Source organism: Heliangelus exortis, chromosome Z (genome assembly GCF_036169615.1).
Source record: "Heliangelus exortis chromosome Z, bHelExo1.hap1, whole genome shotgun sequence".
NCBI lineage: Eukaryota > Metazoa > Chordata > Aves > Apodiformes > Trochilidae > Heliangelus > Heliangelus exortis.
In genome coordinates, this window is record NC_092454.1 from 63,909,644 (window position 1) to 63,924,868 (window position 15,225).

Genomic DNA, 15,225 nt, shown 5'->3' on the forward strand with positions numbered 1-15,225 from the left:
CTCAAATATTGTCTCTCTGTGCAGCAGAATGTAATTAATTGTGGCAGTGTGGAAATAAGTATTTACCACTTATTTCATACAGTTTATTAATGAAAGGCCAAGACTTTACAGTCTATATCAATAAATCATTTCTCATCTTCTCATGGTGATGTTATAGTCCTACCTCTTGCATTCTTCTCGGTCACCTTAGTACCAATTGGCCTGGTCTCCACAGCAGGTCTGGGACAGGGAGCTTCTTAACTACTGTCATTTTTCTTGTGGACATCTTGAGATCATCTTCCACTGTACACAGATAAAAAGAGACTACAAATTTAGCTTCCAGACTGCTCAGAAGAAATACTCTGGATCACTCTGTTTGAGCACACCTGTTAGCTTAAAGCACCATCAGATACATTTGAGCACATTCTCTCTCGGGGAGCCCGAATGCCAGGAGAGGAAGCAGACAAGGCATTGTATAATGCACTTCCATATAATACTGCCCAGCTTCTTTCTAACCATCTTTCCACTAATTCAGTGTCTGAAGAGTTCTGTCAGTGTGGAACAGACAGAACTGCCTTTGTTGTCTCTATAAAACCAAAAAGTTTTCTCCCATCCTAGGAATTACTTGTGGGCTGCATCCCTCAGTAGAAAAAGCAGAGGCTATTTCTACAGGAAGCACATACAGAAGTAATATAACCTTTGTGTGCAACTCCAGATACCATCTTGTTGGGCCTGAGAATATCACATGTCTTGCCAATGGGAGCTGGAGTAAGCCCTTGCCATCTTGTGAAGGTAACTGTTTGGTTTTGTGGCACTGGCACATTCCAATCTGGATTAAGAAGTAGCACCTCACTTATGCATGCGTATCATGTCATCCAGGGTTTGAGCTGCTTTCAGGAAATGATTCTGCAATGTGCTTTTAAAATGGTGGGTCAAAAATGTAATGTGTCATACGGAGCACTGCCTGTTACCAAGCCAGAAAGAGCTTAGGTATAATTTTTGCTAAGACTTTAATCTGCAGTTTAATGAGGGCTGAGGTTAGTTGCCATCTCAGAATGTGAAACACCTAACCAAAGGTCATGGACTGTGAGGACAAAAGGTCATGGACTTTTATCCCAGCAGCCTCTGTAATCAATTATTAAGGTGATATTCTCTTTCTGAACTTTGTTCTCCAAGGACAGTCTCAGCAGCTCAGCCTTCAACCTCCACATTTGCCACATGAACAAACAGCATGAATACATGATGTCTATCATTTTGCAAACCATTGCTTTCAGGTTCTCCTTTAGTACATCCTGTTGCTCATGCCACAAAACAGAATGAGTGCTGAGCAAGAACTATCTGTTCTTACTGACAAAGCTGTCCACACAAAAAGAGGACAAGAACTTAAGTTCCCATGTTGACCAAATGGCCAATAATGTTGGATATCTCAAAATCCAACACTGTTGGATGTTTCAAAATGTAAAGTGTATAGAAGTTTACTAAATTACTGTATCATTAACTTCTGAGTGTTCTCAGTCCCAAGCCTCTTTGCCATGAAAATACAAAGTCCATGCTCAGAAACATACAAGTTCATTTCTTGCTCATCATGCTTCCTTTCGGGCTGTTCATGGCTTTGCTGAATATACCTTGCAAGCCTTGCAATATACCTTTAGACACAGCATCCTGTTTGTTTTTCATGGTTGCTTCTGGTATTCTTATGTGGAGGTAACATACTGATGTCTCCACACCCAGCTGCACACACATATTCAGAAGGGACCAGCATGTTGTAAAAGCTTCACTGAAGTATGGCAGATAAAAGAGCTTCTACTCAAGGCAGGTATTAGGTTCCTGTCACCAGAGCCATGAAAACTGCATGAGGTCTAGGGACCATTAGATGCAGTGTTGGGCAACTACACAACACACAGATCACTGTGCATTACAGTGCCATGGTGCTTTCCAGGCTCTTATGGTAGCAACCTGGAAAATCGATGGTGCACATCCACATAGATAGAAAGTCTCTAATACCCAGCCATGCACCTAGGAAAAGTCACTCTAGCAGTGCTGAACTGACGACAAAAGAGTTATCTTGAACAAGGCTGAGCACAGCTACTTAATGAACTCCTGTCTTCCTGCAATGACTGACATCCTTGTGTCTGTCTGATAGTTTAATCTTCAGTCATCCCATTACACAGACCACCTTGGAACACCAAATTGGAAGTAGGATACAGAACAGAGTCTCTTGCCCATAGCAGTGATAACTCAGGTTGGACTGTCTGTCTGCTGGCTTCAGAAACACAGCAGATAAATTGGAGGGGAGCAATTAATAACATCCTGCACCAAACCCATCCTGCATCTCATGTGACATTTCTTGTTCATGAAGAGGAAGGTGTGAAGTGCTGCAAGTTTCTGGGGTATCTCTCAGTGGCACAAAAGAGTAAGTTCCATGTTCTGTCCCACTGAGCTTAGTATGAAGTCCTACATTTTTTCTCTCCTCCCCACAACTGCCACATGCTTACCTGAAAAACATGTGGCTGTGGCTTTTCTTCATCACTAGAAGGAGCTCCTTCCCTAGTTTTGCTACATTTCACTCCCAGAGCTACTAAACTCTCCATCAACGGTCTTCATGATTTATGAGTCTGTGGCTGCTACTTTAAACATATTGTGTAAGTGATTTAGGAATTGTTGGAAGTCCAGGTCTAACATCAAACTGTACTAATGAGAGCTCTTCCTTTGCAGAGACCAGATGCAAAGTTCCAGTTTCCTTGCTGAATGGGAAGACAATTTATGGAAACAATACAGTTGGCAGTACAATAGCATATTTCTGTGAGAGGGGATACAGCTTGGAGGGGGAACCTGAAGCAGAGTGCACAAGAGATGGAAGATGGAGTAATCCCTTGCCTCTCTGTAAACGTGTGTGTTTGCTTTGTAATGAAAAAGTGATCTCCTTGTAAGCACTAAAGGCTAGGCTGTTCTTCACTTAAACTTCTCTTTACAGTAAATGAAAGCAACTTCTGCAGATCTTTGTGGAAATATATGTAATTTCCCTCTGGAGTTGCCATGAGTTGAATTTGTCACTTGTAGTTAAAAAAGTAGGTTTGGCTTACATTGGGAAATTTGTTGATGTGCATCCCAGTTTTACAGGGGCACAAAGGGAGCAGTTACTGAGACATACTAAATCATTAACTTGTCCAAGTGTATTTCTCTGACTGTAAAAGAGTGAGGTGTGTTCTGTGTAGCACTCTTTAGTTGGAGAGCTGGCATAAAATGGAGAACAAATTGTAGCCAACCACTTGATATATGAAGAGCAGATGAGATAGAACTCTAGAGAGGAAGACAAAAGGGAGATGTTGTTGTCTAAAATTGACTGTCGGAAGGGTATAAAGAAAAAGGAGCCTGAATCTTCTCAGAGGTGCACAGTGGTAAGACGAGAGGCAATGGACAGAAGTTGCAATAAAGACAATTCCAATTAAGTATTTGAAGAAACTTTTCACCATCATAGCAGAGAAACACAGAAACAAGGCCTAGACAGGACATGCATCTACATCCTTGGAGATATTGAGGTTTCATCTGTTGAAATCCCAGAACCAACCTCTGACCTAGTTGGACCTGCTCTGAGAACGAGGTTGGACCTAATGCTGCGTAAATCATTCTGTGATTCTGTGAAATAGCACCTTACACATGAGTGTGCTGTAGGCACACACAGTAGGCTTTCTTGTTGCAGTATGTGTCTAGTTTTAAGACTTACTGCAGTCTTGAGGTGATTAATAGAGATATTTTTGTTTTACAAAGGGCTCATAGAATTTTCGTTTCCATAAACTGGCATCAGTCTCTGCTGTATGTAGAGTTCAACCTTTTACACATTCATGATGAGATAAAAAGACTATGCAAAAATAGCTCAGCAAGCTTACAGCCAGCAGTAAATAAGATTATCAGAGAAATTCTAAACTCTAATGAATGTTCTTTTCAGTCTCTGCTCAAACACCTGGATCTTTGCTGCTCTTTAGTGGTCCAGCCCCTCAGAACAAGAAGTAGGAAAGGTCTTGTTCTTTTTTATAGTAAGGTTATGATAAACAGGAAGGAGAGGAGAATTATTTCATAGTAACAAATTGGATATGCCCCACTTAAATCGTTAGTGTGTCTTCTGATTCAATAGAAAATGCTAGTAAGCCATGTGGCAGCAGAGAATCAAACCTTTTATTATTATTTCATGACCAGCAGCATCCATTTCTATTGCTTTTTTTATTATTTGATTTGCAGAAACTATTCTAAAGTATTCTCTTCCTTCCATCCCTTTTTCTTCCCTTCTCCTTTTCCCTCACACTCTTTCTATGAACAGCAAACCCTTGTCCTGTGCCTTTCATAATCCCAGAGAACGCCCTTTTGTCTGAGGTGGATTTTTATGTTGGTCAGAACATATCCATCAGGTGCAGGGAAGGCTACCAGCTGAAGGGGGAGTCTGTGATCACCTGTAATGCTGATGAGACCTGGACTCCAGCAACAGCTAAGTGTGAAAGTGAGTACATGAGGGCACAAGGGCTTGATACTTTGCAGAGGGCTGGTGACCACATCTGCATCACACGGGAGTGTGACAGCAGAGATGTGTCAGAACTCTCTACCTAGATGCAGTTATTTTGGAAGAGAGCTTTTGTCTGCCATTGCCACTTGGAGAGGTTAGTCACTCCAAGAGATCCAACCATATAAAGACATCCTAAGACATTCTGCGTAAGAGCTATTTCTTTTTTCTTTATAATGGAGTTATTTCTTTTAAAGGATCCAAAATATATGTGGGTTGACGTCACAAGAGCGTTCATTCTACTGTCTAGTAGGCCCTATTGTAATTTTCTTCTCAATTGACCTTTTGCAAGCACTGCAGCTGGCATTGGTTTTTGGGTATCCTAAATATCCTGAAAATTATACCTGTGAGATTATGACCAATGTCTCAACGTTTCTAGTCTACATAGTGGATATAGCCATTGTCATATTACCTAAAACTGCTGTTCCTGGCCATCACCCTGCTCATGGGCTGTACATACAGGTTCTCTCTGTGAGTGTTGGCACCATGAAGAAGTCCTACTGACTTGATTTCCTATCACAGATGTCTCTCTAACACCTCCCAGGTCTTTTGTGCAAAGTATTGTGTCCAGGGTTAGAAACTGCATTGTGTAGGCATTGCAGCTCACCAGCCTCTGGGTTATTTCTTTTGTTTAGAGATATCTTGCGGGCCCCCAGCTCACACAGAGAATGCTCTGATTCGTGGTAGCTTCTATCAATATGGAGACATGATCACTTATTCATGCTACAGTGGATACATGCTGGAGGGTCCCCTGAGAAGTATTTGTTTAGAAAATGGAACATGGACAACACCACCTACTTGCAAAGGTAAGTCTTCTTTATGAAAAGAAGCATATTAACTTGCCATGACCATGGACGTGTCATCCTAGGTGCAATAAAAATGAAAGTGAAATTTTTGCTTGTTTCAGTCCAGTCATTCAAAGCGAAAAACTTAGGACACATCAGTGGCCAGACATAAGCAGTCTCATTCCCTAAGCTTGAGAATTCCCACAAAAAAGGAAAGGTGCCAAAATGCTGATCTGGGAACATTAGAGTCATCATCAAAGTTGCCAGGTCTGTCTCTACCAATGCAAGTCTCTGCTCTCTATGTCAAAAATAGAAGCTACAACACTTTGTTCCTCCTTGGCCATTTTCTGTTTAGGTCAGAAGCCCTTTGGAGCTGGAGGATTCTATACTGTGTTAAGCCTGACTAATCAGGGTGTCCTCATCAATTTTTTTTATATGATTTCTGACAGCAAAATACTATGGATATTAAGACCTAGACAAGCTGAGTTGCACTGCTCTTTGAAAGCAGACACTGTTAAAATTCTGTATAGTATAATTGTAATTGCCTTGCCTGAAAATCACAGATTAGTACATCGTTTGGAGGAGACCCAGAGCCAAAGAATTGGGCTTGTAACTCCTGAACTTCAGGAACAGTGAGGTTGCTCCTGAAAAACTGGTTTTTCCTGGTTAGGTGACCATGGCTTGACATTGCCATAAAGAATTGCTTATGAAGTAGCCAAGTAGAGATGATTTGCTGTAAAAGCACCTGAATTACTTCAGATGTCAAAAGTCTCAAAAGAAATTTATACTCCTAAAGCACCTACCCTTTTCTGAAAAGTTTGCCAAGTATCTCATTTATTTTCTAAACTGTGGTAGCTACAGAATTCAGGGGATCTCTGTACAATAGCTATTCTACCTAAGCTAGAATTCATTAGCAAAATTATACTAATATTACTAATTCAGATTGTAACACTTCAAATTCTTCTACTCTTTTAATATCACCAGCTTTACTTTTATTCTTACTTAATATTTTTCAGTTTCACAGAAACCTACTTTATGCCAAGGGCTATAGTTTACTATTGAGATGTTCTTACCACTGTTGCTAACAAGCCACTAGTTCAGAGAAATAAGTATTAGGAAACAATTATTTCAAAAAACAAATAGATGATCAGGGCATATTGCAGGAAAACAGAACAGAATAACCTGCCTTTTAGTGTCTTGAGGGAGAGATATAACAATCTCCCCCCCTCCTCCTTTCCCCTATAATGGGAACTAAAAAGGATTAAAGATGATCCCGAGAGGCACAACCTATGTTTTTATGACACATGTCAAAATAATCTTTCAAAACTGCTTTATAATTCATTTGAGAGATTTGCCTAACAAAAGGCCTACAGGACCCAAGCCTTTGTGGTCTACATCATAAACAAGATGAAAGCACTCTTTGTAATGACTCATACTGTACTTCTTGCTGTTAGCTCTGTGAGTTGATTATTAATGTGTCCTAAGCCTGCTTGAAACATCCTGGCCCGGTTGAACTGGTTAGTTAATGTAAATATTATAATTTAAGAAGCAGACTTCATTAGCTTCTTTGGGAGAGCTCTCACCACAGCTGCACTTGCCTGAATGACTGCTGGTTAGAGGTTGCAGGACAGATTCTGATCTGAGTTTCAGGGGTGAGAAGTATTAGCCTGCATCTGCTGATCATAAACACCTGCAGGACTCACCAGGCTGCACAGATGCACATGGTTTGTCTGACTCCAATTTTTAGTTTCTGAAATCTGGTAAAATCTGTGCTGCCTGTTTGTTAGCTCTCTACCCCACACTTTGCTGACTGGGAATGGTCAGTGTGCAGCTGCTGATCAAAAATTTTATACACCATCAGCAAACAAGAGCATTACGAGAGAGCAGCTAAGGTATGGAGTAAATAGTTTGCTTGCAGTGCTAGGAAAGCTTTTTGGCAAAGCTGAGAAGAGATACCAGAATTTTTTTTCCCCTTCTTACCTATGTTTGTCTTGCAGCAGTGTAATGCTTTTGTGTCCTGTGGGAATAACTCTCAGGCATAGATTTACAAGGAGATCTCAAAGATTAACATTGATACCATGGATATGAGAACTACTGCCCTCCCCAGTATACATCAGGAGTGCATTTACCCTGCTTGCTTTTACAGTAGCAAAAAAAGAAAAATGAGATCCAGCTTAATTTCCTGCCTGAAGCCTTTCTCTGGTCTTTTCTATCTAGTGAAGAATAATCCCCACAGCTACAGACACAGAGTCTCTGCCTGCCTAAATTGGTGTATAACAAGTGCACACCTAAGGATGATACCGTCTTAGTCATTCAGTTTCACAATCAGGGACTGGGCAGAATTCCAGGAAAAGCCTATTTCTTCCTGGATCTTTGAGCAGGATGAAGTTGCCATCCAACGCAATTTCTGTAACTCGTTAAATATCTGAATCTTATCTATTGACAGAGACAAAATAAATTTCAGAGCCTATTTTTCATGGACTTTGAATTTGACGTGGGCAATCATTTATATACAAACCTTTTGCCTTTCATCCCTTTATACATTCATGGGATGTCGTTTTTAGTGGTGTGGATCACACAAAGCTTATAAATGGTTTTTGAGTCAACTGTCATTTTTCATTGCACAAATGAAATCTAGTTGGCACATTGTTCTGCTTTAGTCAACACCCAGAGACAAGCATTCTGTTTAGCCGTAGATATATTTACAAAAAAATTATTCAAAATATGTCTTAAATATTGAAGGTCTGTGAATCTGCCAGGGCCTAAGGTCTCTTTCCAGTCTCATCATCAGCTGACATTTAATGGGAAGGCTTTTGATATTGAAAATTAAAATAGCAAAAGCTTTGGCTGCATTTCAACAAACTCCAAGCTGTTGCTTGCAGTTTGGCGTGTCTTAACTGCAAGAGTAACTCAAGTTTGTCTCTTGTCAGGTAAAGACTTGCATTCTTTCCAACGTGGACCTCAGGTCTGAACGGTGTGTCAGTGTTCTAAACCACTGTTTGTATTTAATACCAACACCGAACAAGATCTGAAATACAGCCTAACTTTCAAAGCCTAAACTCTGATTTTGCTCACCTAGGAACTGATTAAAGCTATGATGCAATTGACAGTTCAAACTCCATTTCCTGAGGTTATTCTGTGCTTATAACTACCACTAATTAGAAGCTAGTCTGATTATTTATTTGTTCGGTAGTATCATCTTCAAGCCACAATTTTTGATCTTCTGTATATAGTACGTACACCAGCATGACAAAGATTGTACTTCTTCCAATGACCTTTAAGCCTAACAAGCTTTGTGTTTAGCTTGCCACCCAATTTTATAAGGTGGTTCTGGCTTCCCTGAATGTATTAGCCAAGATATGGTGCAGTGTCATAGAAACAATGATGGAAGTCCAAAGCCTGTCCAGCCCTGCCAGCATACTGGGCTAACACAATAGAGCCCCCTTCAAATTCATCACTTTTATGATCAAGTGCTTAACTGATGTGCAAGCCAAGGAGTATGTCAGAATGAATGCATGCTAAGTGAAGTTCATAATCATACTCTGGATTCCACAGGTAAATACTTCACTGTGCTACTGCTGCACCTTTGTTGGTTACTCATTGTGCTGGATCATAGAGCAACAAAAATTTCTTGTTCTACCACAGCACTTAATCTTCCTTTCAGCAAACCCTGCATTATGCCAGACAGCATTATCTTGGTGTTCCATACCAAGGTTAGAAGAAATCTTGATTTTATTTTAAAGTTCATTTAGAAGAGATTTAAAAAAAAAAAAAAAAAAAAAAAAAAAAAAAAAGGGGAAATAGATTTTATATGGAGTGGGTTAGGGGTTTTTTGTTTGTTTTACAAAAATAATTGGGGAAAAGCAGAGAAATCATAGCATCAGCCTTGAAAACACTGTCAATATAATTTAAGCACTGATAATTTAAGCACTAATAAATTCTAAGTTTTCATTCTTGCCATGGATGAATTGATGTCTCAGTGGTTTCCACACTCTTGCTCACCGTATCTAGTCAGACACACAGAGCCAGAAAATGTTGTAGTCCTTGAAATCAAATATCCCTGAACTTCTGTACATTTGCTTGCTCTGGTCTCAACTTTACAACTACAAAGATCTTTGCAGGATGCTGAATTACTAAGTTTTGAATTAACTGTATTAACTGTATTGAGTTTGTCATGAAATTGTATTGTTTCCAGCTGTCTGTCGGTTCCCGTGTCAGAATGGTGGAGTCTGTGAGAGACCAAATGCCTGCTCATGTCCAGATGGATGGATGGGTCGTCTCTGCGAGGAGCGTATGTACATCATTCCCCAAGTGTAATTTTAAGGATGTTGCTTGCAAGACAAGTGAATTTACTGCAGTGAACTAGGTGGGAAAATCAAAGACATAAGAGCTAAAAACATAAAAATCATTACTTTATTCTCCTTGATGAATTACAGGGGGCAGAAAGGACTGACTCATTGCTTGTTGCTAGACAAATGACCATCCCCTGCCACCTCTGAATCAAAACAAGCTCTTTTGCAATTGATGAGCTTTTGTTTATGGATGCTTTTTCACTATGGTTGAAGAGTGGCTGGCTGCAGTTTTCCCAAGTCTGTTTCTAGTATCAATATGTGTTGTTTGGGGGAAAGAGCAGGGAGATGTGAGTGTTCTGCTGGTGATGGCATTTGGTTTTTGGCTTCTTTTTTTTACCAGTCTGTCACTATGAACATGATCAGTTCGTGTTCAAATAATACAAATGACACCTTTCCCATGATGTCCTTCATGACCTGTGCACCTGTACCTCACAATTTCTGGGCAGGATTTTTCAGTCCTGGATCTATGAATAGTTAGAGAACTGGATCTGTTCTGATGGAAAACAGAGAAATCTGACCCTTGGATCCATCAGAGATTCCCTGGGTGACACTGGGGGTGTCAGTTTGTGCCATGTTTTCCATTTTCTTTGTGGTGATCTTAGCACAAGGAGTGAGGGAGCACCAACCCTTTTATACTGGTGTAGCTGCAGCATGAGAAGCCTTGTCACTGTACACATAGTTAAGCATGGGTCTATGTGGATAGAGAAGGAAAGTACCCTTCCTATATCTAGTACTCAGTAGGCCCCTCAGTAGGGCTTTTACCATGTCCAAGAACACCTGCAGCTGAGCTGGCGTCACTGTCTGTCTCTGAGTATACATGGAGACCTATAAAAAGATGTGCCACCTCCTCCTGCAGTTCATGGAGAGGAATATGACTCAAGCATTTTGCTTGGTAGATGTATCACATCTTAAAATGGTCTTCTGAATCTTCCTCCACAGCTTTCAGGTCTTCTCTGTGACAGTGTCAGTTCCACATGGCACAAATTAGCTGTAGATGCAGAATGAGGTTCATCAAGTTTTGTCCTTCCTCATCTAGAAAAACTCCAGTTAGGTGGTGCATTCACACAGCCCCTCTTTTACTGCCCCTTTGCCTGTCAGTACCACCATAGCCAGAAATGCAGACTTGGTTCTGTATGTTTCACAATTTCAGCTGATGAGGACTGAGCCCTGTGTCTGGCAGTATTGTGTTTGGTATGCCACAACAGATTTCGTTACCATACTTAATTTATTAAGTGATACTTAATGTAATTCTTCAGGACCAGAGGACAAATCTTATGCCCCCAGTCATTTTGATCTGTCATCCCAATTCAGACTCTGTTTCCCTGTGTGAGAAAAATGAAGAGGCAGCTGACTGGTCAAATCACATTTTATGCAGAGACAGGCACTAGCTATCTTTTTCCCCCCCCCTTTGCTATGGCATAGGTGGTACAGAGAGAGGAAAAGGTTTCCCACACTTTGTTAGTGCCACTTCATTTTTGCTGCATTACTTGTGAACAGAAAAGATAGGTTTAGTCTTTGGAGTTGAGGGTTCTGTACATCAAAGAGATTTTGATTGCTAGCATTGGACACTCATCTGTCAGGATCAGGCCATGGGTGAGGTCACAGAGCTCTGACAGAATTCAGTCACCTAGCAGTTCACAGTACATTTCACAGATAACAAAATGGATTTATCTTCCTGAGAGAGGCATGACCATTCAAAAAAAAATTACAGAGCATTATCAGTTTAATGATACAGACAAGTAATTCTTTGTCATGTGGGTTAGTCCTGTGAGCTCCATGGAAGTTCACTATCTTTTTCTTAACCAGGCTGACTGCAACTGCTCAGCTTGATCTCTGCTGTGCAGATGAAGAGAAGAACCTCTGCATTCACTTCTTTGCAGCCCTCCATCCTCCCTCTCAGTATAAAACTCCGTTGGAAACGCCACTCAAAAGTCCAAATTTGAGACCCAGCTAAACTCTAGCTCTTGTGTGTTTCCATGAGTATTTTGTTGTCTGCTTTGTTTCTTCCCCAAATCTTCCAGCCACAGTCAACCTGTTGCACCCAAAATGTCTTGGTACCAAAGCTGTCTTTCCATGGGGGTGCTTGTGGTGTCACCTCTCTCAGCATGTTTTTACTGGCCCAGACCAAGTGCTTTTCTATGGACAGTTCACAGTGTAGTTGTTTTGGATATTGCATTGTGGGACCTTGGGGAATGCACAAACAATCCTGATGCATAATTAAAGTATGAACTGTTTTTGTTAGCCACCATCACAGAAGTCTGTGGATATGACTTGTCTGTGGATACTATTTGTGAGAAACAAGCAAACAGTACAGAGCCTACAAACATTTGAAACACTCCAACAATTGCTCCAGTCTGTCCTTTTGTCCTCATTCCTTCTTGTTTCTGGCCACCATGCCAGCTGTGTTTGCTATTCATACCTGGTGGGCAGATCCCACTCAGCTTTCCTGAGACCACATGCAAACACCTAAAGGGATAGTAGAGTTGCTAATTAGACTGAAATTCCTTTCTTGCATGTTTTTTGTCTTTGTTTTCATGGGAGATAACTCATTTCACTGGTTCTCTTCTCTCTATAGCAATATGCATTCTGCCATGTCTCAATGGAGGTCGCTGTGTGGCCCCTTACCAGTGTGACTGCCCCTCTGGATGGACTGGATCACGCTGCCATATGGGTAAAACTCCTTTCACCTGCATTTTTTCTCACTTTTTTTTTTTTTTTGACTCTGCTATCAGTACCTAGCACAGCTCACTAAGTACTCTGTGGAAGTACTGAGCTTCTCACAGCAAAACACAGGTCTGCAACAATAATCCTGGAGGATTTGCTGTCCCCAGCTGCAAACTGTTTTCAGAGTAGTCCCTGATGAATCTAAAGGCCTCAGAAAAGTTCTCTGCCAGAAGGGACAGAGAGCATTCACAGGAGTGCTCTCTGCAAAAAGCAGTGCAGAGAAGAGGATTTCCAAAGCAAAGAATAAAACTAGACTCTCCATTCCAATAAAAGAAGTTCACCATTAAACTCACAAACAAACTGCAGGTACTACAGAGGCTTTTCACTACATAGATGTCTGGTGTAGGTGACTCCCACTTACTTCCTGAGTTCTGAGTTAGGCAGAGCAAAATAAGGATTTGTTTAAGGATGGGTGAATTTAATGGGTATACAGTACCTATATAAGGTACTATGTGTTACATGGGTACCTTACATTAGCTACCATCTAAGTTCTTGGAACAAATTTAACATTTTCTGTGTTCTACTATATCCTCTACTTGCACCTAACAGAGGCTGAAAGACACACCAAATTAAAGAGGTGTAGTAAGGGACCTGATTCTAATCTCTAGACCTGTGCCATGGCAAGTCAGCTTGTGTCAGATGAGGATGGTATTATGCAATTAGGAATGGTATTTGAGCCCAAATTTGGGATATATGGTTCCACATCAAGACTGAACAAATGTCAGGTTTTGAAAGGCTTGTTCCTGTGAAAATAGCCAGTAAAATTCATAGCAATCAAATAATCATTGAAATGTCCTGCAATCAGTATTAAATTACTAATAAATCTTAACTATTTTCCTGAATTGTTTTAGAGTTTAGTCATTGTATTTTTATGGTCCTGGTGTACTTTATGTTAGCAAGGCCTTTATATGAAAGCCCAGTTTCACCTTCCTGCAAGTCTTTGGAGTGGCTGATTGGGTCAAGTGGAGAAAGAATTCCTGCTTTTCTTAATAAATGTTCATATTATTTGTTCAGCTTGTAAGAATAGTGAGTCTAGGAGATAAGCTGGGTGATGCACTGCAAACCCAGCCATCCTTTAGCAAATTGAAATCCCAGAGTGAACATTTTTAGAAGGGACACTTGCCTAGCACATATTGTTTAATTTCCTGTCAATGTCACAGACTTTTCATCTGTAACAGCATAGATAGTTGAGGACATTATGTGGCTTTTTTACTTTTGGGCCACCAATTAAATCTGTTCAGGCTGACTTGCTTTTCAGTAGCTAAATTAAAAATTCTAGTGGGTAACTGCATTTGTGCCCAAGTCCATCCCTAAAAGCTAATAACCACTGTTTATGAAGTTATTAAACCACTTTTCCTTTTACTTACTGGTCTTGACCTTCTGCCATGACAGAGCAAGGTGAAATGAAAAATATTTGGATTAACTGCTCTCTCACAGGAATAACTGTTTGCATGAACTTAAAGCTGAAAATGTTTCATCCATATATTTCATTACAAAATCAGAAGTTACCTTCAAGATGACAAACCTGGAAGACTTAATTGCACAGGGATGGTCCCTCTCTGTGACCTCCTGCCATTGTTTACTCATTTTTGGCCCCGAGGAACTGGAATAGTGTGTACCTCCTGTGATTACTCTTTTCCATTTCCTCCATTTTAATTTTTCCTGATGCATATTCCTTGCAAAAATATTACTCAGCATTTTTCCTCACTGGTATCTTTAGGCCTGACCTCTAGATATAACATTATCCACTTTAAAGGCTTCACATCTTTCAGCTTTCTTGCGAAATAAATGTCTGCCTTGGAAGAACCCCATTAAGTGAGTCTCTGATTCTGCTCTGTAAATTGCACAGTGCTTTATCTTCCTCTCTCAAAACTGACTGAGAGATGTGCAGCTTTGACTTCTGTTTGGTTGCTTGATATCCCCGGGTTGGAGAGTGGCACAAAAGCAGGTACAGATGTTTCACAGCTGGCCCAGCAGGACACTTTCAGGCAGGCTACTCTTGTACTCAAATTAAAATGCCCTGTGCCATCTAGACACACTTCTTATGGCTATCCGGCATCATCATTCTCTGCTTCCTTTTCTTGTCTCCATACAGGTGTTGTTGTGTGAAGCCTTACTCCATGTGTGCTGTGGATCTGTAGATGTCTTTCTGATCTTTCACTTTCTTTTGTTTATGATGGCTCTTTCTATACTTTTTTACCACATTTGGCGTCTGATTGTCCTGACTACTGTTTAGCTGTCACATTCCTTTTGAATAAACACCCACATTTTCTTCCTAGAAAAAGGCCTATTCTCCTACTGATCTTCTGATTCTTCTTTTCTAGATCCTCCTCCTGCTTCCACTTGTATTGATTTTTTTTGCCTGAACTTAAAACAAAAACAACAACAAAAAAAGGCAGCAAAGAATAATACACTGGCTGTTTCATGCAGCTCAAACGTTGCAGCAGGCAGCAAGAGTAGTGGAGAATCAAAGCACATTCAACAGAGATGTGCTTCTAAGGCTGTCCTTTCCATCATTTACAATAAACTCACAGTTGATGTTTAATGTGGTAGTTTAGAGAGCAGCCTGTGCTTAATCTGTGCTTAAGCACATAGTCTATGCTTAACTGTGCTTAATGCAGGCTGGATTTTCATTTCCCTGTTCCTTAATCAGCTTGTTGATGAGTAGGTGTGCTCATTATTGTAATTCTGTGTGTGTGTGTTTGTATGCAGCTGTTTGCCAGATGCCTTGCTTAAATGGTGGGAAGTGCATACGACCAAATCGGTGCTACTGTCCCCCATCATGGACTGGACATGACTGCTCTAGGTAAGTGTTGCTGAGCACTGTCTCAAC

The 15,225-nt window shown here is 40.6% G+C and overlaps 1 protein-coding gene across 4 annotated transcripts in view; it reads left to right on the top strand.

Annotated features, from left to right (window-relative positions):
• SVEP1 (sushi, von Willebrand factor type A, EGF and pentraxin domain containing 1) overlaps positions 1–15,225 on the top strand; it is a 123,736-nt gene that overhangs the window by 104,084 nt on the left and 4,427 nt on the right. Inside the window, exons 43-49 of one of the 4 annotated variants that reach the window (XM_071731876.1) lie at positions 598–771; positions 2,695–2,868; positions 4,295–4,471; positions 5,167–5,337; positions 9,512–9,607; positions 12,244–12,339; positions 15,105–15,198. In XM_071731876.1, coding sequence (XP_071587977.1) covers positions 598–771; positions 2,695–2,868; positions 4,295–4,471; positions 5,167–5,337; positions 9,512–9,607; positions 12,244–12,339; positions 15,105–15,198 — 982 coding nt within the window. The remainder of the gene's footprint in view (positions 1–597; positions 772–2,694; positions 2,869–4,294; positions 4,472–5,166; positions 5,338–9,511; positions 9,608–12,243; positions 12,340–15,104; positions 15,199–15,225) is intronic. The other 3 variants (XM_071731874.1, XM_071731873.1, XM_071731875.1) reach the window with 3 other exon arrangements.